The sequence below is a fragment of the Drosophila eugracilis genome, unplaced genomic scaffold (assembly GCF_018153835.1).
Source record: "Drosophila eugracilis isolate 14026-0451.02 unplaced genomic scaffold, ASM1815383v1 contig_415, whole genome shotgun sequence".
Classification (NCBI taxonomy): Eukaryota; Metazoa; Arthropoda; class Insecta; order Diptera; family Drosophilidae; genus Drosophila; species Drosophila eugracilis.
Window position 1 is genome coordinate 721820 of NW_024573278.1, and position 26395 is coordinate 748214.

General features: G+C 35.9%; 1 protein-coding gene across 18 annotated transcripts; it reads left to right on the plus strand.

Moving 5' to 3' along the window:
- The first annotated feature begins 2025 nt into the window (after window positions 1-2025).
- On the plus strand, window positions 2026-23715 carry LOC108111479 (casein kinase I). 18 transcript variants are annotated; one of them, XM_041818914.1, is made up of 12 exons: window positions 10073-10134; window positions 10422-10630; window positions 13443-13553; window positions 14832-14998; window positions 17755-17869; window positions 17929-18197; window positions 18280-18450; window positions 19637-19717; window positions 20035-20100; window positions 20873-20971; window positions 22723-22829; window positions 23375-23715. In XM_041818914.1, exons 1-12 carry the CDS (start codon window positions 10088-10090, stop codon window positions 23442-23444), a joined length of 1512 nt encoding a protein of 503 aa, XP_041674848.1. In that variant the 5' UTR covers window positions 10073-10087; the 3' UTR covers window positions 23445-23715. The 18 variants fall into 18 exon arrangements, with proteins under 18 accessions (XP_017076448.1, XP_041674848.1, XP_017076442.1 ...); XM_017220959.2 differs by lacking the exons at window positions 10073-10134; window positions 20035-20100 and adding an exon at window positions 2026-2533; XM_017220953.2 differs by lacking the exon at window positions 20035-20100.
- Window positions 23716-26395: the final 2680 nt, after the last annotated feature.

Genomic DNA, 26395 nt, shown 5'->3' on the forward strand with positions numbered 1-26395 from the left:
AATAATAATATATCACAAAAAAAAGTTATATTTTTATCAGATTATTTAAACCTATTGAGCCCACTGTGCTCGTTCCATGGGATTTCTGTTAACAGACACTGTTACGGCAGCAGGCATACAGCTGTCTCGCTTATCGCCGTTTATGCATGGCACTGCTGCATGAGTCACTCCCTCACTCACATCCCCTCCCACTCCAGCTCCCTCTCTCTTGCTCTCATTGGTAGCAACTCCACAGTTGCGACTGCGCTCGAAAGAAATCTCCATTGAGGTGAAGCCGGAGATCGTAGGCTCTCTTTTGCCGGCTTTGTTCACTTCTAGTTCCCCGTGCTCCATTCTGCACCTTATTTAATTGTGTGTGTCTGTGTGATTGTGTGTTTGACAGGTGCGTTTTGTTTGTGTAACGAGTTTGGCTGCGATAGTTTCTTGGTTTCTGACGCATGTACGCTACCTATCTCTGTCGTTCGTCATTATCAGTTTGTCTTTCGCTCTCGCACTTCTGTATTGTTGTTGCTTCTCTCCCCTACAGTGACAAGCACAAGAACAACATCAAGCATCAGCGGCATGAACAATAATTACATACTAATACAAACTGCTCATTTGCCGCATTTTCACACGCTCACAAGTGTTTTTACCTCGCTCTCTCTCTCTCTCTTGAGCGATGTCCTTCTCTCTCTATCTCCTACACAGAGAAAAATAATCTAAACATCAAAAAATCATGAGTATAAAATCTAGGTTTTGCTGCCTTAAATAAATAAATAAAACAATAAAATAAAATATATTAATTCAACTAAAATTTATTTAGCATATTAAAAAATATTTCATTTAGAGGTTCGATGTGGAATTGCCGTATTGATCATCATATAATATACAAAAATTTCTCTATGTGTTTGGGGTTCTCTCGCGCTCTCCCTTTCTCTCCCGCTGGCTTTGCCTTCGTGTGTTCTTTGTGCGGAGCTCATTTGATTTTCGATCGCTTGGCGCGGCAGTTGTCATTCCGTCTCCTCCTCCGCCGTACTTGTATTTTTGCAAACGCAATCGCAACTCTCTCGCAAAATCTCGCGGTGCGCTGCGGGTGTGCAGTTAAATATACTTGTGAGAATTCGTGGTGTGTTGTTGTTGTACGCGTTAATCGCTTTATCGCTGTGACGTTGAATAATTTGTGTTTGCTCCAGTTTTTATTTTGAAATGATTTTGAATGCAACAGTGCAGCCACGTTTTTTTGTGTATGTATGTGTGTGCGTGTGGTGTCAAAAGTTGGAGAACAAAATAAATAATGGTCTGGAAACATAACAGAAAAGAGTTGTGGCTGTCAAACTGTTGCTAAACAGCTCTCTTATCTCTATCTCCTTTGACTTGACAGTCTGCCACAACTGGAAAATTATCTATCCCTCTCTTCTCGCTCAGCTGTGTGTGTATCTTTTAGTTTTTTTCAGTCAGCTGTCTGTGCTTTATTTTTCCATCTTCTGCACAACTTTAACGAGTTTGGTTTTTTCAGCCTTTCCTGTTGTTGTTTTCTTTTTTTTATATTATTTTTTTTGTTAAGTACTATTCTTAGCTCGCTCGCACTTTTCTTAGTTTTGCTGCACACTTTGTTTACTGTTGCTGTTGCTTTTGTTGCTGCTTTGGAGCTGCCTGTTTGTACACCGGCAACATAAACTGGTTTTTCGAGTTATTTATGACTTTTTTCCACAATTTATTTTGCCTGCCTTTTTGGTATCTGTATCTGTATCCCTCTCTCTCTCTCCCTCTCGCACTTCTTTGTCTTTCAGACTTTTGACCTGCAAAAGAAAAGTAACTAAAAAAAAAGAAGAAGTGTTTAAAAGCTGTTTGTTGGGGGCGCTTGGGTCTCCGACTTTGGCTTTAATTTCGTAATGTGGCGAAAGTTGAGCGGATTTCTCGCATATTGCAGCATATTTTCTGATCTTTCATCTCTTTTTTATTCTCCTCTCCCTGGCTTGCTTGCACACACACGCAAACATACACATAAAGACAAAGCGCAGCGGATATGGCAAATTAAAAACATTTTCCAGTTGGGATTTTAATAACAGTACACAAAAAGAGCAAACACAAATAAAGAGTTAAAATAATTATTATAATGAAATGTGCTTCGAGTGTAAATAAAAGAAAGCGGAAAAGTGTTTAACAAAAATGTGGTTGCAATGCCGAAATAAAATTAATGTTTATTTATTAATATTCAAGCCAACCAGATGTGCAATAAATGTGCTAAAATTGTGTAAAATCCAAGCCGTGCAGCTAGTTAAACAATTATAACAAAGGTATTAAAAATAAAAAAACACGTTCTCAAACAACAAGAGCATTAAATCAGCAGCAGCGCCAACAACAACAATAATTACAAATACAACAACGAAGAGTGAACGGCCGCAAAGTCAACAACAGCTGCTCACAGTTTGACAGCAACTGGGTGTCGACGATCCCCCGCGACGCTCTTCTTACTTTTCCACGGGAATCCATGCATGAGGCCCTTCTCGACATCTCTCTCTCACTGAAAGCACCGTTCCACGGAGTTCACCGGGTTAGTTTTCATATATTTTTATCGGTTTATTGTCGTTTTTCCCTCACCGACTCTGCCAAACATTGGCCACTTGTGTTAAACACATGTTAAGGGCTATGTTTCGAATGACTCAAAACAGAAGGGTTGTGAGAACTAACTGAGATACGATGCAATAGTGTGACCAGAAGTGAATTTATTGCAGGAAAGTACCCTGGAAATGCCAGGCACTTTCAGTGATTACTAAATGGTTGTAGATGTGAAATGATTGATTTTTCATTAAATAAATTTACAAACATCTCGGATACTTTAGTTTAACTATTTATAAGTGCAATCTGCTCAATGCAATTTAATTTGATGACTAACAGTTTTTAGATTATGTGAAAAGTTTGTTTATATTATTATTTCTAAGAATATTGTATTCCAAAGCAATCTATCGCAGCCTAATTAAACATTTATTGTTATACAAAACATGAAAGAAAAAGGAAATACACTATAGCTGTACAAAACTAGTTCTGTTACTTAATAACAAACTGGGAAGTCTAAGCTAACAAATCAGTATTCGTTTATCCGCCATCTGTATTTTGCAAACAAATTGTGTAAATAAGAAAACCCAACAGCCAATTATTTGCAAAGCTGAGACGGACATTTTCCCCACCGATATAAGTTTAAACTTCCATAACTTTATTTTACATAAATAAATTAAAATTAAGGAAGTCAAATTGCAAACTTTTTCGCTATGGTTCAGAAAATGTGAAGGTCTTGAGGGGCAAACTTAGCCGGTGACTATTATGCAGGGCCACACTGTATTGACTTTTCTTGGCCTTCGGTTTGGCAATCGACTGACAGACATGCCGATTAAAGATAAATAAGAAAAAGCGTAAAAATGCAATTGCTCAAATTGCATTGGCCGCGACATTGAACTCGGCCAGAAGCTGCAAACATTGCAGCAAAATAAAAAACAAAAACGAAGGAAACAAAACTTCTGTTGGCAATGCAAACGCACGTGAGGTTTTTCAATGTCGAAAGGCCACGCCCCCCGCGTCAATCGACTAACGTCCAATGAAGGCGGAAGGAAGGAATCAAGCGTAAATAACGGACAAATTGTGGGTGGTTGTTGGGGTGAAGGAGAATTGCTGGGATTGGGGTTATCTCGGGGTCACTCTCAGCCCCTTCTAAACGATCCGAAAGGTTGAGCCATGCAGGAAGAAAACACTAGAAAGCAAATTACCGACAATTTTACAGACATACAAACACTTCCAATATAAGTGTATAGTTTTCAAACGATTGCGGTCGGAATAATAGTCATAAAAAATGAGGTTGTTTTTAATATTGATTGTAAGGTTAAATATTTACAGCAAAATTCCTTATAAACATAGAACTTGTCAGCTAAATAAGAAAGTAAGAAAGTTTTCAAAATACATGTCCAGCCATATATTAAATGACTTTAGTTTATATAGTTTATTATATTTTTAGATATCTTATATCTAAGAATAGGAATATCTATTATACATTCATATGATATATGTGAGTAAAAATAAGTAAGTTTTGTATTTGTCAACAGACATGTGATACTATAATTGATTTCGTTGAAAGTGAAATCTAATACATTTCAATGTATGTATTGGATTCCATTTCTATTGGTATTGATTTAGATATTACAAATCAGCGTTGCAGAGTCCAGAATAACCCAACCACACCTTGAATGTGACAGCTATTGTGATATTATTCGAACCACATGTGTAATTAGAAACGTTGGTTCCAGTGGTCATTTTATGCTGTTCAGAGATAGTGGATAGCTTTTGACCTCTAGAAGAATCCATTTGCATAGCTTTTGGCTTTTGCACGTGTTCGAACTGAGGCTAAACTAATTAAAGCCTCAGCCACAGAGGCACACAGACAGATACACAGCTTAGATGGCCCACAAACAGGATCTGTGGAATGAGGAGAAGTGGGAGGTGGGGATTGGATTTCATATTCAATGTTAATCTAACATGCAAAGGTCAATCGGCTATTGAGGCGCCCCCATACAGACACACAGACAACCACAAACACATTGTGCACTTTTCAGTTAGAGGCTGTGTGGCGTTGATAGACTACGTCGTCAATGGAATTGTTGTCTCTGCCGCTGGAAATGGAAGTGGGCTGGGTGACGTGCCAGCCCAGCCCCAAATCTGGCCGCACGGTGGGGCGAGTTTGAATATGAATGGGAAAAAGTGTGCTAACAATTAGGATCTAAAATGGAAAGTGATGAGTTAATATCTAATAACTATATCTTAAAGAGTTATTTACCTTTGTGGATCAGGATCATGGACGTACAAATAACAAATCTACCTGAAACTTGTTTTAAAAAGTTTACTTTCTTTTGGATAATTGAATTAATAGTCAAATGAAAGATCCGGGTTATTAAATTTATTTCCATAATGGCTCCCACTGTGCAAGGTGCAGTGGCGCTTGCATCTTTCTCTATCTATCCTTCCTTACGTTTCCCCCTCTCTCTCTCTGGCTGTCCACCCACTTTTGAGATGTGCTACGCCTGTTTCCCACTCTCTTTTTACACACTTGCCACTCGTTCATTTTGACTCGCTATTGTCTGACGTCGCTGCTAATCAAGGCGCGCTTATCTAGCCAACTTGTGTATATGAGTGTGTGTGTATGTTGGGTTCTCGAGTGGCTTGTCTATGTGTGTGTATGGTGTATGCAAGACTCTCTCGCTCTCTCCGCTTATCAGTGTTGATAGGTCAGTTGGTATGATGCGAGGGGTAAGAGTGAGGCCGAGATGAAGAAGAAAGCCGCAGTGTGTGTGCTCATTTATGTTATGCGAATCAAAATGCCTGCCATTGTAGTAGTTTTAGTTGTAGTTTTAGTTGTAGTTGTAGTTGTTGTACTTCACTCTGCCGCTTTTGCCTTTCAAAACGTCAAATGCCATTGAAAATGGATATTGACACGTTACGTTATGTCGTTATGCTGGGCGTTATAGAAATTCGATTACGATTCGATTACCAATAACAGCAGCAGCAGCAACAACAATCACATTAATAATAACAAGCTAAAGCGCATTTGTAGCATATTGTCAATTGCGGTGATTTTTATCCACATCGGCAATTGATGTACACTTTTTATTTAATAGTTTTTGTTAGTATTTTTAACAAGAGTATTTGAAGATTCAGAAGCTGAAAAAAGACCAATTTCAAATAGGAAATTTAATTTTGGAATGTTTACCTTGCCTGTCAGGTTGAAATGTTTTTGAAATAATTACTTTTTGCCAGTACCAATAGTTTTGAAATGTTTTTGGGGCTACTAATTGCCAATGTAGTTTGCCAAGTTTGGAGGAGGTTAACTAAAATTTTTGAAAATGAAATATGAATTGATATTTTGTACTTATTAGAAATATCTATTTTATCAAAACACATACATAATCATTATTGTAAATCCATAAGGGTATTCCCCCAATCGAATGTTTAGATTTGCTTGTACGCCTTTTCAATTGATTTGCATAATTTGAAATTTCAATTGCTCGTGCTGGCAATTGTAATGAAATTGTTTGTTTATATAAATAGAAATTATAGCAACAAATCAATTGCAAGCAGCCATTCGAACGAGAGGAAAAGAGTGAAAAACAAGTGCTGAATAACGTCACACAAATCTCTAGTTGATAAGACACACACATATACCGATGCAGATACAAAGTAACAAGTATAGACATACGCACTTATCACTCGATTTTCTTTATCATTTGTTTATTTTTAAGCGCCATTTGCTTTCTTTGATTGCTTATGTAATTTCCCCTTAAAAGTGAAGCACGTCTGGGTTTTTTTTTTTTGGGGCTTCTTGTATAATTGTATAAGTGGTTTTTCTGGGCTTTAATTCAATTTGCAATTATGCGTGTTAGTCACAGTTTAGGAGTCATTGTGTCACCTTGATTCTCAATCAATATTCTGACAAATTAGGCGGAATTCTTTTGCGGTTTCATTTTGCTATTCCTTGTGGAGGTGCACTGGGGAAAAAGGCAGGTCGATTGATTAAGATTTATATTTTCAGTATAACCAGAGTTTGTATTTGTCGGTTTAATAAAATAATCTTAATATTTAGTAAGAATAGAGTTTATATTTATTAATGCAAAGCCATTTATTTCTTTAAAAACCATCTATCTAATTATAACATAATTTTCTTGCCGTGTAGTGATTGTTGTTGTCGCTAATGTTGTGGGATTCTAATTGGGATTTTCCGCTGTTTGCGGTTTCTGCCATTGCCGTCATCAGCGCAGGTTTCTCTATGTCCCCTGTTCTATTTCTCTCCTTTCCCCCGCCCTCTGCCCTTTTTCTCTTCTTTGAGTCGGATTTGTGTTCAATTTACACTTGATTTATTTATGAGCCACACACACACACACAGATACAGATAACAGTGCTCCCCTTTTCGGGGATGTGTGAGTGGGTTTGGTCAACCCACCTTGTGCATAATTTTATTTATAGCGCTTGGCTTATTTTTAATTATCGATTTTGTTTTCCTTTGCTTTCCAACGCAGCAAACAAAACAAAGAAATTTTCAACACATTTATGTTCTTTTTTTGTTTTACAAATCACTTTCCTTGAAACGGGTTTATTGCCGCTTTTTTAGCGAGGAAAACGTTTGGTTTGCAACAAGTGTTAATTTTTATTTAATGAGAGTGTTATGTCACTGTTTTATCAGAAAGAAATGTTAGCATTTGGGGGTCATTTTTATCAATGAAGAAGTGGAATTTACTTTTATTATTCATTTTTATAAAAATTTAATGATAATTGCAACAAGTGCTAAAAATATTTGGAAACTATTCGTTTTAACACGATTAGATTAGACATTAAAGACCGTGTTTGCAAAAAGTAAACTGAAAATAGAGTGAAGATGCATTTATTTTGCTATATTAAGAGGATCAAGCACTTTTTTATTTAACCTTAGCAACGTAGAAAATCCTTTAATACGTACATATAGGTAGGTTATTTATTGGATTAACTTAAAACCTGTATACATACACTCGATAATCGAGTGCTTATTGAGCTGTGCTTATTAACCCCTTACTGCCAAGGAAACCGCTTTGCCTGCGGACCAGCTCCAGCTGCGATTTCCAGCCGAGAGCCTTTTTCTCACATTCTGATTCATGGACAAAAAAAAAAAAAAAAGACAGCAACAAGGCAATCTTAAAGAACAACTAACCGGCAGCGACAAAATGAGAACCCGTTTCCAGACCAGGCCACAGGCAAGTGGCAAGAAGCAGAAGGCGTGTAGAAAGCCAAGAAACCAAACCAACCAACCGACCCAAAAAGTAAAATAAAAGTAATGAATAAAAAAAAGGAAAACATTACGCGGAGAGCAACCAAATAAAAATGGTTTTAAGTGGGGAGCCAACAAGATACACCGAAGAAGTAGAGACAAACGGCGATCGATCGATGGACATTCAGCTCAGCCATTTATACGTTAATACCCTCCGTCCATATGTACACAGAAAAAGATATACTTACGCGAGTGTGTGTGAGAGTATGTTTTTGTGAACCAGTTTTACCCCCAGGATATTAAGCCATAAAACAGTCAAAGCAATAACAAGAAAAGCATGAAAAATGAGACTTGCCGCGGCAATGAAATACCCTAGAAAAGCTAACCAACTAGAAATACCCGACTAATTAGTTATTGATGGATGGGGAGATACATTTTGTTTTCATTTCGTCAAGTTAAAATGTAACATGAAAAGCGGTTGCTAACAAAGTTGTACACTTTAAGAATATATTGCTTAGGTCTATGAAGTTATCATAAAATCATATCTTAATGCTACAAATTTTAGTTATAATCATTTTGTTTTGAGTTCATAAATATTTTGTTTTTATATCAGCAGAATTTTTTTTTCTTTTCCCAAAAACTTGACCCGCATCTTGGGAACCAATACAGCTAAACAGTTAACAGTTAAGCTAAGTAATATTTGACCTTTTGAAAAGGTAAATCTATTTTTAGGGGCACTATTCCTGTAGCACAAGTTAGTTAAATCCAGGTGTCCAGTAGTTCTATTTCTGATCAAAGAAGTGATAGCCATTGGACAAAGCAGGAACTTGTAATCGAAGTCGAGAACTCCAACTTGTTTCTGATTCATTTCGTCGCCTGCTCAATCCCCTTTGCTCGTGGCCACAGCAATTTACTCTTTAATTGTTATCGGCGGTTTGTAGTCTTTGTGATTTTTTTTACAGTCCCCGCTTAACGGTACAATTATCGGTTGTGTGTATGTTGTTACTCTGTCTCTTTCTGAACTTTGCAAAAAAAAAAGAAGGAAGGAAAAACTTGTGGGCAGATAAGACTTTTCCGACTCCCGTTCGCGTTGGCTGGCAAATAATCGAAGAGCCGGCAGACTGATATTAGATGAAAGTAGAAATTATGGCTATGGAAACGAGTGGGAATACCTAATAATTTCCTGTTAATCGTGTTGGGAGGAACCAAGTTTGAGATTTCTCCTTTTTCATCAGATAACCAATTGGAAATTGCCAAGAGCTTTGACTACCTGTAATTAGTGCCATTTGGTATTGTATGTGATCTCAGGGGCATTAACTTAAGGATGGGCTAGGCAAAAGAGAGATTAATGGGTGAAAAATTTATAGATTCTGATCCAGATATGCGATTAGTAATTGCAGTTTTCATCATGGGAATGGGAGGGAATACTTCTGACCTAGTTTTTTCTTTGCTTGAAAGTCAATAACAACCTACCATCTATAGATAACATTTTACTACGCTTCATAATAACGCAACTAAGATATTTTGGGTTCTTTTTTATAGGGAAGTTGAGCTGATAATCATATCCTTACATTGTGAGTTATAAGTCGTATTGGCCTCTACTTTCTGGTGACTCATTGGCATTAAATTAGGTTTGGAAATGAAGCTTGTTGTAAGATATTTCATGCTTACCAAAGTCAACTTAACCCCTAACCCAATTAAGTAACTTTAATAGCGATTAACCCCAACGACATTGAACTAAATTCTGCAACAATGAAAGGCATGAGAAAATAAAAGATCTTTCAATGGCCACACCCATCCCGAAGTGCAACAAAGCAAAACCTTTTGTCTTAATCAAACATATTTCCCTTGTCTGGTGGCCATGAGTCACTCCCCACTCGACTCGAGTCGACTCGAATTCTCTGCTGCTGCTGCCTGCCCCCCGCCCCAACTCTCAATGAATGGTTATGCCTGAGCGAGCTCTCCATGTGGACATGAGGCCATAACCAGCAGCTAGTTCTCTATTCCCTTTGCCAAGAGCCTTGGGTAAACAGAAACTCACCTACCTGGCCTACACACACCACTCGATTCGATTCGAATCGATTTTAGCTGTCTGTGGTGTGCCACTTGAAAATGCAAAAAGTTTTTGTGTCATTGTCCTGGGTCTTTTCCTTTCACAGGGACAAGAATAAAAAACTTATTTATAAGCAAAGGCAGTAACGCCCACTTACGGAATGAGAATTTCTGTTTTGGTTTCGGTCGACCTAACAGGTTTATGAACTTTACAACTTCGATTTCCGTTTGTAAAATAGTTTCGATCTCGTATACCAGGGCCTGGTCTTTCAAAATTAAATGTTGCGAAAATATTTATCTCTTAAAAATTCTTTCAAGCAGGAAGAGTACGTATTGATGAAGCAGTTCTAAAGAAAGAAAGGTTAACAATCTTAAAGATTATGGCGGCGGCTCAATGAAGAATCTTTTCCTATTTTAATATTTAAGTAGCTTGACACTTAATGCCGTGTACGTTGGAAGTAAGAACTTGATTCTTCCAGCAGCTTAGAGAGTGTTAAAGCCTTTATATCACTTGGTTGTTGCTCCCCAAACCCTCTTAATGAACCCGTGAATTGTGTTTATTTTTATTGCAATCTACTTGTTACTAATCGATTTCCGTTCTATTTCTTTGCAGTGGCGGTGGCCCACAAACGACAACTGCCGGTCCATCCGCTGGTAATGTGGCAAATGCCACCACAGCCCTAGCCGGTGGTAAAAGCTCAAGCAATAACATGTATTCCACCCGCCAATCTGTAAGCACCACAACCGGTGTACTTATGGTCGGACCAAATTTTCGTGTCGGTAAAAAAATTGGCTGTGGTAATTTTGGCGAGTTGCGTTTAGGTAAGTAACAAAATCAAATATTTTTATTGATAAATCAACAATCAATCAATTTTAATGTTGGAAGATCATTTGTTTGTGATGTGTTTGTTAAACATTTACAATGTTTTTCGTGGTTTCTTTCTTGGATTGATCACAAAGTCATTTAGAAAACTAAAGGAAAGGCAAAGAGATGAGTTATCCTTGTTCAATGTGTTAAGGACTATGCGATCCTATGCTGATCATATATCTGAACATTTTTGATAAAATTCTTTCTTAAATATACCCAAAAATGATGTTTATAATTCCAAGCCTGACTTCGGACTGCCCCATTAAGCATTTCCCTTACCCAATTTTTGCCTGTTGGCATGCAAATAATGTCGCGTTTTCGGGCTTTTTCTTAACTTTTTTTTTTGTTGGCCACTTCCTTTCGGCTGGCATTCCTTTCCAGGTCTGTTAACCACAATGGGAACATAGTTCCCCGCTCCTTTTCACTTGCGTTGAAGAGTGCACAATACACGGAAAAAGAAAAAAATGCCATACCATTCCGCCATCTGTTTTCTTGGCATCGTCGTTGTCGTCATTTTGGCTTTGTTTGCTAAATGCGCTTTTATAAAGTTGTTTCATACAGGCCGTTGTTTATTTATTTGTTGTTTTCTTTTTTGTTTGGCCACTTCCTTTTGTGCATTTGTTGTCACATTGCCAACAGGTAGTACGAGTATACGAGTATAGTATAGTCTAACTAATTCTCAGCCGGCTGCTGTGGCAGTGCCGCCAAAACTGTAATTATCATGCATTCTCATTCTTGGGCTACTCAGTCTGTCTCTTTCTCAGCCCGCCTAAGCTGTGCCTTTGCTTTGTTCCACCTCAGCATCTCGAGACTTTGTTGGGGTTTTTGCATGACTCACTAAGGCAAAGTGTCTTGATAAAAAAGCAATACCACTTGAAAGCTGGATTTAATTGGCTAATTTTTATTTCTTTTTCAAACTGTGATAATAGCGCAGTTTGACCTGCACTGGGTGGGATCTGCTCGTTGGGGTTCATTCGTAATTACATTTTTAGATACATTTCAATGACGTCGCACGGCCCATTTGATTTTGGTTATGATATCATTTTTATTAATTGTGGTCTATAAATACCTTTTCGCCAAGTATGTGCTTTTGTTTGGCTCTTTGCTTTTGTTGTTTGTAAATCAGATTAGTGGCTGACGTTGAGATAAAAGTTTAGGCGTTTTAAATTTTTGGCTTTTGAATTGCAATCAAAGTGACATAATTTTTTTTGGTTTTTCATTTTGAAACAGGCCCGTTTTCTTTTGTGTTTTTCTTTTTAACCATTTGAAAAACAAAAGATAAAGAATATATATTAGAGAAGCGGTTGGGAAAGCAGAACGTTGACCAACCTAAATACTTTTCCGCCTCTTTTCTTAGCTCATTTTTATGGGCGCCTTGCGTGGGCGTTTCTCGTTTAATTTGGGAAACTTTCGTTTTATTTTTGTTTAGCGCACAGCACGCCCTTTATAAAATGTGTTTTTATTTTTCCCCATTCGTTGTTTTAGTTTCTAAGAGTCGTTTTATTGTTTTTGGCGTCCAACTTGTTTTTAGCGAATCTTTTGGGGTTTATTTTCCATTTTTTTGTGGGGTTTTTGAACTATGATTAGTATTGTATATTGCGTTAGGTCACGGTATTTGTTGAAGATTATTGTTAGTCGCGATTTTCAAGCCCTGTGTTCGTCATGATCTTCTAGTTTTATTATTGTAAGAAATTATTGATTTATAAAAGAAAGTTTATATAAAGATAATAGACTTTTCCAGAGACTAGCAGTTCTTTAGAATCTGCCCAGCGATGGATACAAAATTTCATGACCAACAAATTGGTTTTTATGTTTTTGTTTTTTCTTTCTGAAGTGTTCTTAGAAATCAGCAAAAACAAATGCTTTTTAAGGGGGCGTGGCTAGCAGAGGCCATTGCCAGTGGTATTTTCTAGCATGTAATCAAAATCATGCGGCTTCCTATCGCTCGCCATGTCTGTATCTACATATGTATGTGCAATGACTTTATTAACGTTTTAATGTTGTGTCTGTTGATAAGCAGAGCAACGTCTGTCTCGCCCGCCACCCATCCACCCACTCAGCTAACTCATAAAAAACCCAACCCAAGCCACCCACACATTCTTAGGTGAAGTGCTCTCTCTCTCTCTGTCTGTCTCTCCCTCACCGCCTTTCTCATGACATAATTTCGCACATGAGCGCACTGTGTTTGTTGTTGACATTTTCTCTTCGCTTCTGTCTGCGTCTCCGTCATGCCGTCATATCTAAAATGCAATTCTCAAATTATACACAACCTTGTTCTCAATTCCACTTCCGAAAGATTTTCTCTAATCGCAAAATGAAATTTGTATCTGTTAAATGCTTTAATCTTGGAATATATATAATCTTAATTCCAGATTGCAGTTGCTTTAAAATTAACTTAAACATAAATTTTATATACCCTTCTAAAGGGTATTTAAACTGAGAGAGCCTCTTAGGCTATTCTTTCTATACAAAAGAAGTGCTTGAAGAGCAAGGAACTGTATATATTTCTAGTTTCTTACTATTATTTTTGTATTTCCCATTTGGTTAGGTCGTCGAATGTGTTGCTTTGGTGGTGGTAATGTTGGAGGGCGTAATGGGCGTGGCACTGCTGACAACAGTGGGGCAGGTAAACGCGTTGAAAGCATGCGAAGCATGTAAAGTGACATTTTGGACATGCAATTTGGGATTATGAATTGATTTTTTGTTTAATTTAAAAGTTAACTTCATAAGAAATATAATCTAATAAATATTCTCCTTCTTTTGCAGGCAAAAATCTTTACAACAATGAACATGTAGCAATAAAAATGGAGCCTATGAAGTCAAAGGCTCCGCAACTACACTTAGAGTATAGGTTTTATAAACTATTAGGATCACATGGTATGTAAACAATCGATTTTATATAACTCTGCAGTCCGTCCTACCAACCAAACCTTAACTTTTTCCCTCAAAGCTGTCGTCCCACTTAATACTTACTAACAAAACTAACAATACCCAAAGAGAGCTAAGCAGGGAAAGATGTACTTTATAGTACACAAGTAAATTACCCAAAAGCTGGCCTCTCTTCTTCCTTGCCACACTTTATCTCTCTTGCTCTCGCCCCCAAGACACCTGTATCTTTTACTAACCTTAAAACTACTGAAAGTTAAAAAGTTTTGCACCGTTACCACCACTTGATTAGTTTAATACGTAAAACGAATATATATATATATATATATATATTATGATTTTTGTATAACACTTTTGGTACCTCGCAATTGTTAAATGCATTGCGAAGAAAGAATACGACGAAAAGAAAAACATGAATAGATTTTCTCAAGCATATTTTCGGAGGTCGGTCGGTGCGTGAAGTGAAATTTGAAATGAAATAAATGAAAATGAAAATGAAAATAAAAATAAAATAATAAAAAACAGAAACTGTATAAACAAACACCACGTATTGTATATTGTATGTCTGTAGTATAACAGCTCAGGCTGCAACTGCAACTACTGTTATACCCGCCAATGTAAAACAGCTCGAAAATCACTTTATAGCCAAATCCAATCTCTATTCCCCTACTATATATATTGATTTCAGAACTATTACTCAACTTTTGATTAATTCTTTTTTGAAATTCCCGTCTTTCTGTTTCGTTTTTTACAAATTTTTTTTTTTTGCTATTGCTTATTCTTATTCGTTGTTTATATAAATAATTTGCTCTCTGTTCCTCCATTATTCATCAAACTATTACAACTACAACACCAAATACCGAATATTTACTATGAATTATTGAACAAAAAACACCGCTAAATTGAAATTTAAACCCGATTCCGAATCATCATGCGCTGCTCTCTATCTTTCAATATATATCTCCCTCCGTGTCTGCTGCAAACCTGCCACAATCTGCCACAACATTACAACCAACTCGAAAATGAACTGAACTGAAAATGAACCAACCTACAAACTGTTGCATAATCCATTGTGATGCCTTGTTGCTATATATACTATATATGCTATGAACCAACCCCTCACTCACCATCCCCGCGACTAAATTGGATCCCCCAAAAATCGGAATTGGAATTGGATTCTCTTATATGTGTATATCTGCTCCCAAAAAAAATGCAAAAAAAAACAATGTGCCACATTGGAAATGAATCGATAACCGAAACGAAATGCAGCCGATAACGCCCCAGATGGCATACCACGCATTTATCATTTGGGCACTTGCGGTGGCCGTTACAATGCCATGGTTTTAGAGTTATTGGGATTATCATTAGAAGATCTCTTCAATATTTGCGCCCGTAAATTTTCACTTAAGACTGTATTGATGATAGCGAAACAACTTGTAAGTGTGGCATCCACCAGAAATTTAAAGTTATCACCTTAAAAAGGTGTTTTTTGGCGAAAGTAAAGCGGGTTTCACTTGATGATAAAAATGTATAACTTGCTAGATTAGAAAAACATTTCTGCTTTCTTTATTCAACACTTATTCTGAAATATTTTTGAAACATATTGTATGGCTTGTATAACAGTTATATCTAGTGAAATCCGCCAGCATCTCGTCCATAAATCGACATTTTCAAATTTTTATTTATATTTTGAACTAAAAAGTGTCTCAACGGCTAAAAAACATAGGTTTCCTTTTTTTTTTTTTTTTTTTTTTTTTCCGTTTAGTATGTTTTAGAATTCACGCAATGAACGTTAGTCAAGTTTTTAGTTTACTGTAGAAATGTTGAAAATGTAGTGAAATAATACTCTTTTGTTGCAACTTCCAATATTGTTTAAAACGGATCTGCAAATAACTTTTTATAACCACAAAAAGCAATCCCTAAAAAGCATGTAAACAAAGCGTCGTATAGAAATTAATTAATCAAAATAAAATAAAAAAACACTTATTTTGTACATAAAACAAGATCAGGAAAAACAGAAACTTTTCTTCTATTGTATTTCCAAGTGAAAGACAACCGAAATAAAGGCATTTGTATAACAGTTTCGTTGTTAAGCTTGCCAATACTTCATTTACACTTTACCTATGTCTTCATTTATCAAACTGACTTGTATTCGCTCCTTTTTATCTTTGATCTTTGATCAATATCACTGATCAAGTGCAATGTATATAATTTAACCCAAAATATTACTAACACAGTTGCAAAAGATCTATCGAACTCTCTATATATCGAAATTCAGGGAATTCCCCAAAACCTGTTATACACACCACACACACACAACTACCACAAGGAAATCTATACTCTAGTGTTAAGATTAGTTTTAAGCACACACAAATACACACACACACATACACAGAAGAACTGTTATACACGAGTTGAAGAAGTTTCTACTGGTTAGGTGAAAAATGAGGTTCGGAGGAGAAGGAGGAGGATGAGTTGGTAGGTGAGTTCCCGTCGCAAGGTTGGTCGTCCAGCAGGCTTTTTTCTTGTGTATATGCTTCGAGAATCTCTATTTTTGTTGTTCTTGTTGTGTTTAGCACAGTTGCCCGGTTATGTATTTATATTTTCGCTCGATCTCTGTCAATCGAAAAGAAGGTGGTAATATCGTAAGACGCGCTACACTAACCTCCAAAAACATGAGCCGTAACTCCATCGCTCTCTACACATCACTCTCCCACACTCTGACTCTCTCTCTCTCTATCTCTCTTTCTCCTTTTTCGTTGTTCCCGACCCGTCAAAAAGTAATAGAAATGCAGCTTAAAAGAAAATGTTATATTGAAAAAAAAATTGTTTTCCATTTTGTATCTCTCATCTTTCTTTCTTCTCTCTCCCATCTCTCTCTTTTTATCTCTTGCTCACGATTTTTTGCATAAATACAACAAAAACAACAACAAACAACCAAATCGATCTTTTGTGCGCTGTCCAACACTCGAATAAATGAATAAACACTCGCTCTCGCTTCCTCCAAAATGAAAAAAAAAAAAAAAACAAAACGAAATTCCATGTCAACCCAAAACCAACCAACTAAAATCGACAAAAACAATCGAAAATCGACCAATCAATCAATCAATCACTAAATCGATCGATCAATCGATAGCAGAGGGTGTACCAGAAGTATATTACTTCGGCCCTTGCGGCAAATACAATGCTCTTGTTATGGAGTTGCTTGGTCCATCACTCGAAGATTTATTCGATATTTGCGGCAGACGTTTCACTTTGAAGAGCGTACTTCTGATAGCTATACAATTAGTAAGTACAACCACAACAAAAATCCACCAAAAAAAACAAAAAAAGTTAAACAACAACGCAGCAAAAACAAAATCAGAAATAAAGTTTTCCTTAAGCACGCGCATAACTCTGCACATAATCACATTCACCACACTGGTAGCCGAGGCCAACAAATTAACCAACACTAGAACTAAGCTCAAGATCAAAAACACCTTTTGTTTGTTTTGCGTGCGTGTGTGTGTGGGTTCGGGGTGTGTGTATATGTGTTTCTTAAATTAGGCTAGCCTGGTTCCAAATTAGTTTATACTTTTAACTGTTATATACTTTTTACCGTTCATTACTAACAAGAAACCTATAGGTCGCTGCCTCTCAATCTCAACTCTCTCTCCGACTACTCACTCTTTCTGTCATAATCGTAGCCGCCTGGTTGAGGTTTAATTTGTATCTAAGTTTTAAGTTATCTATCTTTTATTTGCATTCATTGCGAGAGGCACCATTCACTCAAAATGCTTCTTTATATCAATCTAGTTCTTAGATATCAGAAACCAAATTCAGCCAAAGGAAAAACAAACGTTCATTGTATTTAAATCAAATTTGCATGTACCACATAAATTTGTAGTTTAACTTAGATATTTATCAGTTTTTTATACTTATGATTTATAAGCGAAAACAACCGAATTCTAATCAAATCTATTGCCATCAAAGAACAAAAATTTACAGTGAAAAACATAAACAGCTAGTTGAGACACTACAGAAAAAATGTAATATTATTATGTAATTTTGAATGTCAAACTGAAAAAAGAGAAAAGAGCAATTCATAGTTTTAAAAATGTATAAATTGCTTTTTTTTAATTTTTAAATAATATAAATAACTAACATAATATTCTGTTCTTTCCCCGAAATGTTCCTGATTATAAAACTATAGCTCCACCGGATCGAATATGTTCATAGTCGGCACTTAATATATAGGGATGTGAAACCAGAGAACTTTCTCATTGGCAGAACGTCAACAAAACGTGAAAAAATTATACATATAATTGGTAAGTCAACTGATAAAAACCATTAAACTATACTAAATCAAATTTCTTTACTTAAACAGATTTCGGTTTGGCCAAAGAATACATTGATTTAGATACAAATAGGCATATACCATATCGGGAGCATAAGTCCCTAACTGGAACGGCACGTTATATGTCAATCAACACGCATATGGGGCGTGAGCAGTCGCGACGCGACGATCTGGAGGCATTGGGTCATATGTTTATGTATTTCTTAAGAGGATCACTGCCGTGGCAAGGCCTGAAGGCTGATACACTCAAGGAGAGATATCAAAAAATCGGTGATACGAAACGAGCAACGCCCATTGAGGTGAACTATAAGCTGCCCTATAAGCTATCCCATACTTCTGTAAAACTTCATATTAACTTATGTTTGTTTTTTTTTATGGCAGGTGCTTTGCGATGGACATCCGGAAGAGTTTGCGACATATTTGCGTTACGTAAGGCGGTTAGATTTTTTCGAAACTCCCGACTATGATTTTCTGCGAAGACTGTTTCAAGACTTATTCGATCGTAAGGGATACACCGACGAGGGCGAGTTCGACTGGACAGGGAAGACAATGGTAAGTGATCTTTTCATCTATCTCACTTTTTAAAGTTACACCTTGTAAAGACACCCGAAGAACACTTAACCAACACAACGATAACTCCGCCGAGTTCTAAAACTTAACCCTAATCTAATTTAATCATAGGAGACATAAAGAGATGCAAGCATTTAGATCTATAGAATTATGATAATCCATACCAGTAACAAGACCCGAAAGCACTCTTTAAGATAATTACCATGTAACTTTGAAATCATTTCTAATATTGGGACGCATCAAGCATGGTAAAGAGGAACTCAATTGACAAAACCGCATAAGTAGCACCACCGCCGTCTTAACCCACAATAAAATAAACCACTGTGAATGATACGAATTAACCCAAAACGTATGCAAGCCGCATGTAAGGATTGCCAGTTGATATGGCGACCAGATACTAACATGGATCCTCGTTGTGGCGCCACTCGCCTCTGCTGCACTAAAGATATGTGGCTTTGTTCTAAAGTTTGATTGTTAAATCTTTCTGCATTCAATGATTTGAATGAAATATATATTTTTTATAAAATGCCCCCAAAAAAAAAACACAATTCCAAACTAAGATCTCAAATTGGAGTGCAATAGAAACAGTAAAAAGAACTCAAAACTCCGAACAAATGTTGTTTTAATCTTTAAGCTCTTTTTTTTTTAATATTTCAATATTGTTGATATTGAAGACACTTTCTATGTTTTGATTTTAAGACCAAGGAACAGCTGGACCAAATGAAGGTCATAAAGAATGCGCCGCCATCGCATTTGGCCAGAAACAAGTCTGACAAGGTATCGAAAAAGAAGCAAAAATCGAAAACTAAATCGAAATCAGTGTTGCCTAGCTATGTATGAAGCTCGAACGCTCGAATCAGTGTTGGTAAATGCTTGTTCTCAGTGTGTAAGCTCGTTGCTTTAGGTGGTTAAGCTAGCGTTATATTAAGTACAACCAAATTAATGAGACTAACTTAAGCAACCAAATTGATGCCATTTTTAACAGCACTTTTCTTCTCTCCTTGATCTCTTTTCTCTTTTTTCGGTTGTCAACACCGTTTCATGTGCGTGTAACTCTGTGTGTTTAAAAAAAACCAAACTACTGCATCATCTATATATATATATATATAAACATATCTTATCAAAAACCAAAAACAAAAAATGCATTCACCTCACTGACATAACACAGTCAACGCCCGTCGGATCTCTGCAAACTGGCCATGAAGTCATCATTTCACCAAATAAAGATCGTCATAATGTTACGGCTAAGGTAAAGTATAACAATAAGCAATTGTTGTTGTTTTTTAAACTATAGCAGTCTGAAAGATAATTCTATCACTGACAAAAACTAAACTCGATTATTTTTCAAAATAATGTCTATAAGATACAAAACAGAGTTATCCTTGTTTCAACTTAGCTTTAGCGAACTTTTTCTCTTTTTGGTTACTCAGTTCTTTACTTCTAACATTCGTTCTTAACTGCTCTTCTTTCTCTACTTATGCTCAACGCTTTTGTTTTTGATCCCACTTTTCTTCTACCCCTCAAACACAACATTTGATATCTCTAAAAAAAACAAACAAACTTTAGGATGTATCTTATTTTGATTTTGAGGACGATGTTGATAATGAGAATGAAGAATATATAATACTTCAGGTTAGACGTTGTAGACTTGAAAAATATCTCTGTACTGGTTAGTGTGAATATAAAAGTGCTCTTCTACTCTTAACACACTTTATTATATGAGACTGGTTGTAGACTACATTGCTAGGTTATTAGATGGCTTTCGTACTTTGGGTTTTATCTTTTCTTATTGTTAGAACTTTGCTAATATAAAAGCTATGCTATATGGAAACTAAACAAGGCAGAGTTACCTTGAGTTTGTTAGCTGTAGGAGCTCGACTAACCTAGTTACTAAAACGCACAGAAATGCTAAAATCGATTGGTGAACGGGACTCGTAGAGTAAATAGTATTCTAACTTGGTCTAATCTGCGCAGTTAACTCAGTCCTTGGTTATTCTATTGATTTATTTTTGGCTTTAATTGTCTACCGTATGGATTACCAACTATTTATTTTTGGTCGTATTGTAGCACCTTCTTGACTTGCTTTAGTTTTATTTAGACTCTCTCTCACACACACACACACACCCTAAATTAAACACACTCGCATTTAATCTTAGAGCTGTCTGTCTCTATGTTGTACAGAAATAAAAACAAAACAATTTTTAAAATTGAAATTAATTCTTGATCAATTTGCATAAATCCGTTTCCAACAATTGCTCGCTCGCTCGCTCGCAAACCGAACTCTGAACTGTACCAAAAAAAAAAAACACCAAAAAATAATAAAAAACAAAACCAACTGTCCAAATCCTTCACCACCACCACTTCAACCAACCACCACAACCATAACCCGCCCGCCCAACCACAGACAAATGCCAAAGGAGGTGTTGCTGCGTGGCCTGATGTGCCAAAGCCGGGGGCAACACTGGGCAATCTAACGCCGGCCGATCGGCATGGTTCAGTGCAGGTAAGTTCGCTGCGACAACCGGCCAGTGTTGTACAACAGTTTTTTTCTTTTCTTTCCGTTTCCGTATCCGTATACGTTCCGTTTTATTTCTGTTTTGTCGCTCGCTCGCTCGATCTCTCGCCCGCTCAGTCTTCAGTCTGTAATTGTACATACATAAAGAACAACAACAAATCTCCTGGTCAAGACATTACATAATATATATATATAAATATGAATAAAAACCACATTTGTAATCGCCTTCATTATGTATATTATAATGACCTTCATTATAATCTTGTTCGATCTTGTGATTTTGTACATAATTGCCTAAATATATTTCCTATAAATATTACAACGGAACATTATCTATCGCAGACTGTTATATTTTTGGCCTTTTCAATTCTAATGTTTTCACTTGATTTACTCTACATTAGCTCAACAAGGTACTGAACAATAATCTCTCCTCCCAACGTGTGTTATTCCTATATACTCCTTCTCCACTATAGTTTATTCCACTTCCGTTCGGTTTGACTTTTGTTTCTTCAACACGTTTTGTTAGCTTTCTTCTTGGGTATTTTTTCTCGGATCTTCTTCCTACATATTTTATTTTTGAACCTAGTGGTATTCCTACGATAATACCTATTGATGCTTGAGGATCCTAATGAAAAGAAAAAAAAAGAAAAAATCTGCATGAGAGACGAAGAAGAAGAAACTTAGCCTTTCTGTTCTTGTGCACGGTACTAAATGCATGTTTTCCAACACTAGTCTAGTCGTAATTGTACTTGACTGCATGCCACACACCAGACATACACTACTACCCTAGAGAAGCATGGATCACTTAACAAACACATATCCGCAGACGTAGAGTATCATCATTTTGCGAATTCGGCTGGAGGAAGTTCATTTCTCATAAAGCGAAATCATTGGCATGCCTTACGAGTCGGGAAAGATCACTTTTGTTGTATCGAATCCAAATGCGAAACCAAAACCCAACTTATTACAGAGATTGCCTGAAGATTCGAGCTCCGATGATGATAGCCCCTTTGATGCTTACTATGAGAAAAGCGATCCCGATGACGACCCTAAGAAATAACGACACCAAAAACAACGACCCACCAACACTACTACTCTTCTTCCCAATACCACAGATACGGCTTCTTATTAAAATCCTTCCTTCCTTCGACATAAGCCAAAACGGGGTTCCCTTCCTTTTTATTTGTGTTTTACAACACTACCGCGAGGTATTTAATATATAAACTGTCTGTCGTCCAAGTCCTCCGATCCTTGTCAGTGCGTGTCTCGGACTCATCAAGCATCTCAATGTGTGTGTGTGTGTGTGTGTGTGATCAGCAAACGAGTCCTAAAAGTCCTGGCAATCTCCGTAAAAGGTTGAGTAAGGGACTTACCTATATTTTTCAAACCTATTCAGAACAAAAAAAAGACCAAAATTATCAACATTTTTCATTCTTAGTCTACTTTGTTTTGTAGTCCTGCCGAAATAGTCCTTGTTGTGTATAACATATACCAGTTTCGTTCTGTGTGATGTCTGTACCGTCATTCCAATCGATAGTTTTTGTAACGACTGTACTGGTTCATTTTTGATTAGTCAATTCAAATAAAAAGCGGTGTAAATTGTTAAAATTATGTTTAATCACTACTTACTGTATATATAATCGTACTATATGTTTAGTACAAAAGTTGATGGCTAGTTTGGAGACTAATACTACAATTTTATCCATTCTTTTTCTCTCTTCTATGTTATACATTTGCAGGTTGTGAGTTCGACGAATGGCGAACTAAATCCGGACGATCCCACGGCCGGACACTCAAACACGCCCATCACACAGCAGCCGGAAGTCGAAGTGGTCGATGAAACAAAGTATGTGTTACTCAGGCGATCAATTAATCGGTATATCGATATGTAGCTTAACCGATAGACGTGTTTTTACGGAATAGATTGATTTTTATGTATAGACAAAATGATGTACAAAAAATAAACTTTTTATCCATTGTAAAGATCAACTGGGTATACATCTTGATATATAGATTAGGATATTCAGAATTTGTCTTTAACTGTGATACTTTTTGTCATTTTAGCTGAAATTCTTAGGGATCAAAATATTATAAAAAATACTATAACAGTTAACAGAAAGCTTAGTTAAAAAATCATAAGCTAACACAAATATTGGATAGATATATCGATACATTGATTAACAGATCTACTAGATATATAGTGAATTTTTTTGCTTTGTCGTTTTTAATGCGCAACTTCCGTTTTCCGTTCTCTCTTTCTCTCTCTCTCTCTCTTCCCCTTCTCCACTGACCAACTCCACTGCCTCCGCCTCCGCCAACGTCTCCCCTCCTATGAATCCGTATCCGAATCCGAATCCATCTCGTTTCTGTCCCTTGGTTAACTGTCTCCAGTGGTTCCTTATATTCCAGATGTTGTTGTTTCTTTAAACGAAAGAAGAAGAAATCGACGCGCCAAAAATGACTAGACGGTGTACAATGTAGTCCAGAACGCGAGGCAGTGACCCTGCTGCGCGCCACTTCACATTCAAACTCACGGGATAGCGTATTGAATAATCCGAGTCAGGATTATATCCAGCAGGCAACGTCGCAGCACACGTTGCGTTATCCTCCATCCGCGTCGATGTTGACGCCAACACCAACTACAAACACACCGACACTTCCGTTGTAATTTATATAAATATAAAGCCACATGCAGAATGCAAAATGCAAAAAATGCAACAAAAAAAAGAAAACAACAACAAACATAATATATATATTAAATCAAACAAAAAACGAAACCCAACAACAACAACAACAACAAAACAAAAAACAGAACAGAACCCCCGTAAACATTAAATACACTAAAAGAAAAAAAAACAGTAAAACACAACAACAAAATGAAACCAATTTTGATTAATTATTGTAATGATTGTATTTTATTATTATTTTTATTATTTACCAATTTTGCGTTTATTATATAAATTATTATAATTATTAATTATATTATTAATTAATGCTATTATAAATAAAACAAAGAAGAAAACTAAATTCAAACGTAAATTCAAAACGACATGGAAATTCACTCTCTCACACACACACACACACAACCTAGGCAGCTCCTCCCGTCGGTGTCTTGTGAAGAGATCTGGAAAGAAAAAGCTCCCGAGAGACAAACCACTACCACTACCAATATACCCCTCAGAAACCCTATTGCTCTTAACTGAAGGAAACTTAAACAAACACACACACAAAACAACCACTTAAAGCATATTTATATATTATATACATATATATATAAATATATATATATATATTAAAAAGAGACGAAAACAAAACTAGTGCAGCATCATTTAATGAGAGAAAGAAGAAAACATATTTATACGCAAAACCAACAAAACTTGTAAATTATAATGAAAGAAAAGAAAGCGAAAATAAACATCATTTTTTAAAACTATTTAAACTAAATATATGTATGTATGCAGCTATATGAAACCAACATAACCGTTATATGCGTGTTCCATTGTCAGACAAATAGGAAATTAGTATTTTTTGGTATATTTTTGGCTTCCACGTTCCTTCTTTAGTATTTTATTTTAAACTTACATATGTTTGCTGAAATGAAAAATACAACAGTTATTGAAACTTCAAAATTCTAAAAGAAAGTCTAAGTATTCGCATGGTTTTCTAATTAAAATGTTATATTAATTTGTTAGCATATCGAAATAAGATTCTTGGCAAGCTTCTGTTTTGGGCAATTTCTGTTTTAAAGTTAGAAAAGACCAGAATAGTTATTTTATTAAAAATATCCAAAGAAATGTATTCAAAAGTGACTCTTTTTGACTTTAGATAAAACTGAACAAGTCTATTCATTTATAAAAATGACGATACTTTGGACCAAAATTATTGTTCTTAGAAGCTAACGATAAATTAAAAAGAACTTCCTTGTTTTTTTGTAAATTCACCGAAGGTTATAACTGTTTTCTTTAGAATGAACACCTTTTGAAAATGTTATACTGTTGTGATTGACTTTCACTAACTTGACAAATGAGCTAAGGGCTGTAAAACGTTCTAATTGTTAGCATCAACCATTTGTTGTTCGAAATCACCTATTGAAAAACAAAGCGTGTTGATCTTTTCCGGATAAAAACATTTGCTATTTGTCTGATAATGGGCTGTATATATATGCAGCTATATGATGTATCAGATATACAGTACAGTACTTGTATGAATCGTCGTCACTCGGCGTAGGCAGCTTGGTTTAGCTCTGTTTTGAATGCACTTTTCTAATGCTAATATGTACATATATATACACCGACACATACACACACAAGTATTTTGATATATATACACGTCTATTATGTATCGGATAAATCAAAATGTAGAGATCCCCTTTTGGTAGTCAAATTAATTTGGAGCATTTATTTTTTCGGATCGTTTCCTAGGTAATTTTTCGTTAGCGGAATAAATTTGTTCGGGAACTTTGCAAGTTTCCGCACAGATCAATCACTTGATAGGTAAATACTAAATGTACTGAGCCACTTCTTTGATATTACGTGATATGAGTACTAAACTACTAAGAAAGTTGCCTGCAGCTATGTAAACCACTTTTCCTCTCCCTTCCCAAAAGAAAAAGCAAATACATCTCCGACTCTGAACGAATTTGATTTTCCTCTACACTCCTCCATATGAAACGTGAAAAGTAATGTTAAAATCAATAAATCGTATATGTGGAATATATATGAATATATATATATATATTTTAAACAAATTTTTTATACTTATTACAAATATACATATAACAAGGAAACAGAAAACAAGAATAGCATTAACTATACAAGAACAATGCAAATTTATCGTGTTTTTTTGCAATCTTTCTAGCATAAAAAACCAGAAGAGAACCTTTAACACCAAATCAAATTTCAAATTTTACATGAATAACATTGCATATACAATTAACCCAGATTTCCTGTATAGTTAAAAAAACAAACAACTCATTTGTATTATATATAAAAAATATTAAAGATACACAAACAAATTACGCTAAAATTGATATTTCTATGACGAAAAACGGAATCCGAAAAACCAAGAAAATCGCACTAGTTTATATAAAGTAAAATATAAAAGAAATATACATACATTATGTACTTTAAATGTTGATAAACAAAAAAAAAAAGATGAAAAAACACAAAAATAACCCATGCATTGATTTATGTATTCAAGAATGGAAAATTACATATTTGCAACATAAAACAAAGAAAAAGGAGAAAGCAGATCGAAGGACGATGAGAAATGCGTTTAATGGTTGGCAAGCAAGCAGTGCACGCAGGCCTTTTGCTATTTGCAGGTATATAGCAGTTAACATTGTTAACTGCGGCAAAGCAGTTTTAACACAAAAGTAAATCGAAACAATTTAATTCTAATTCTAATAGAGCG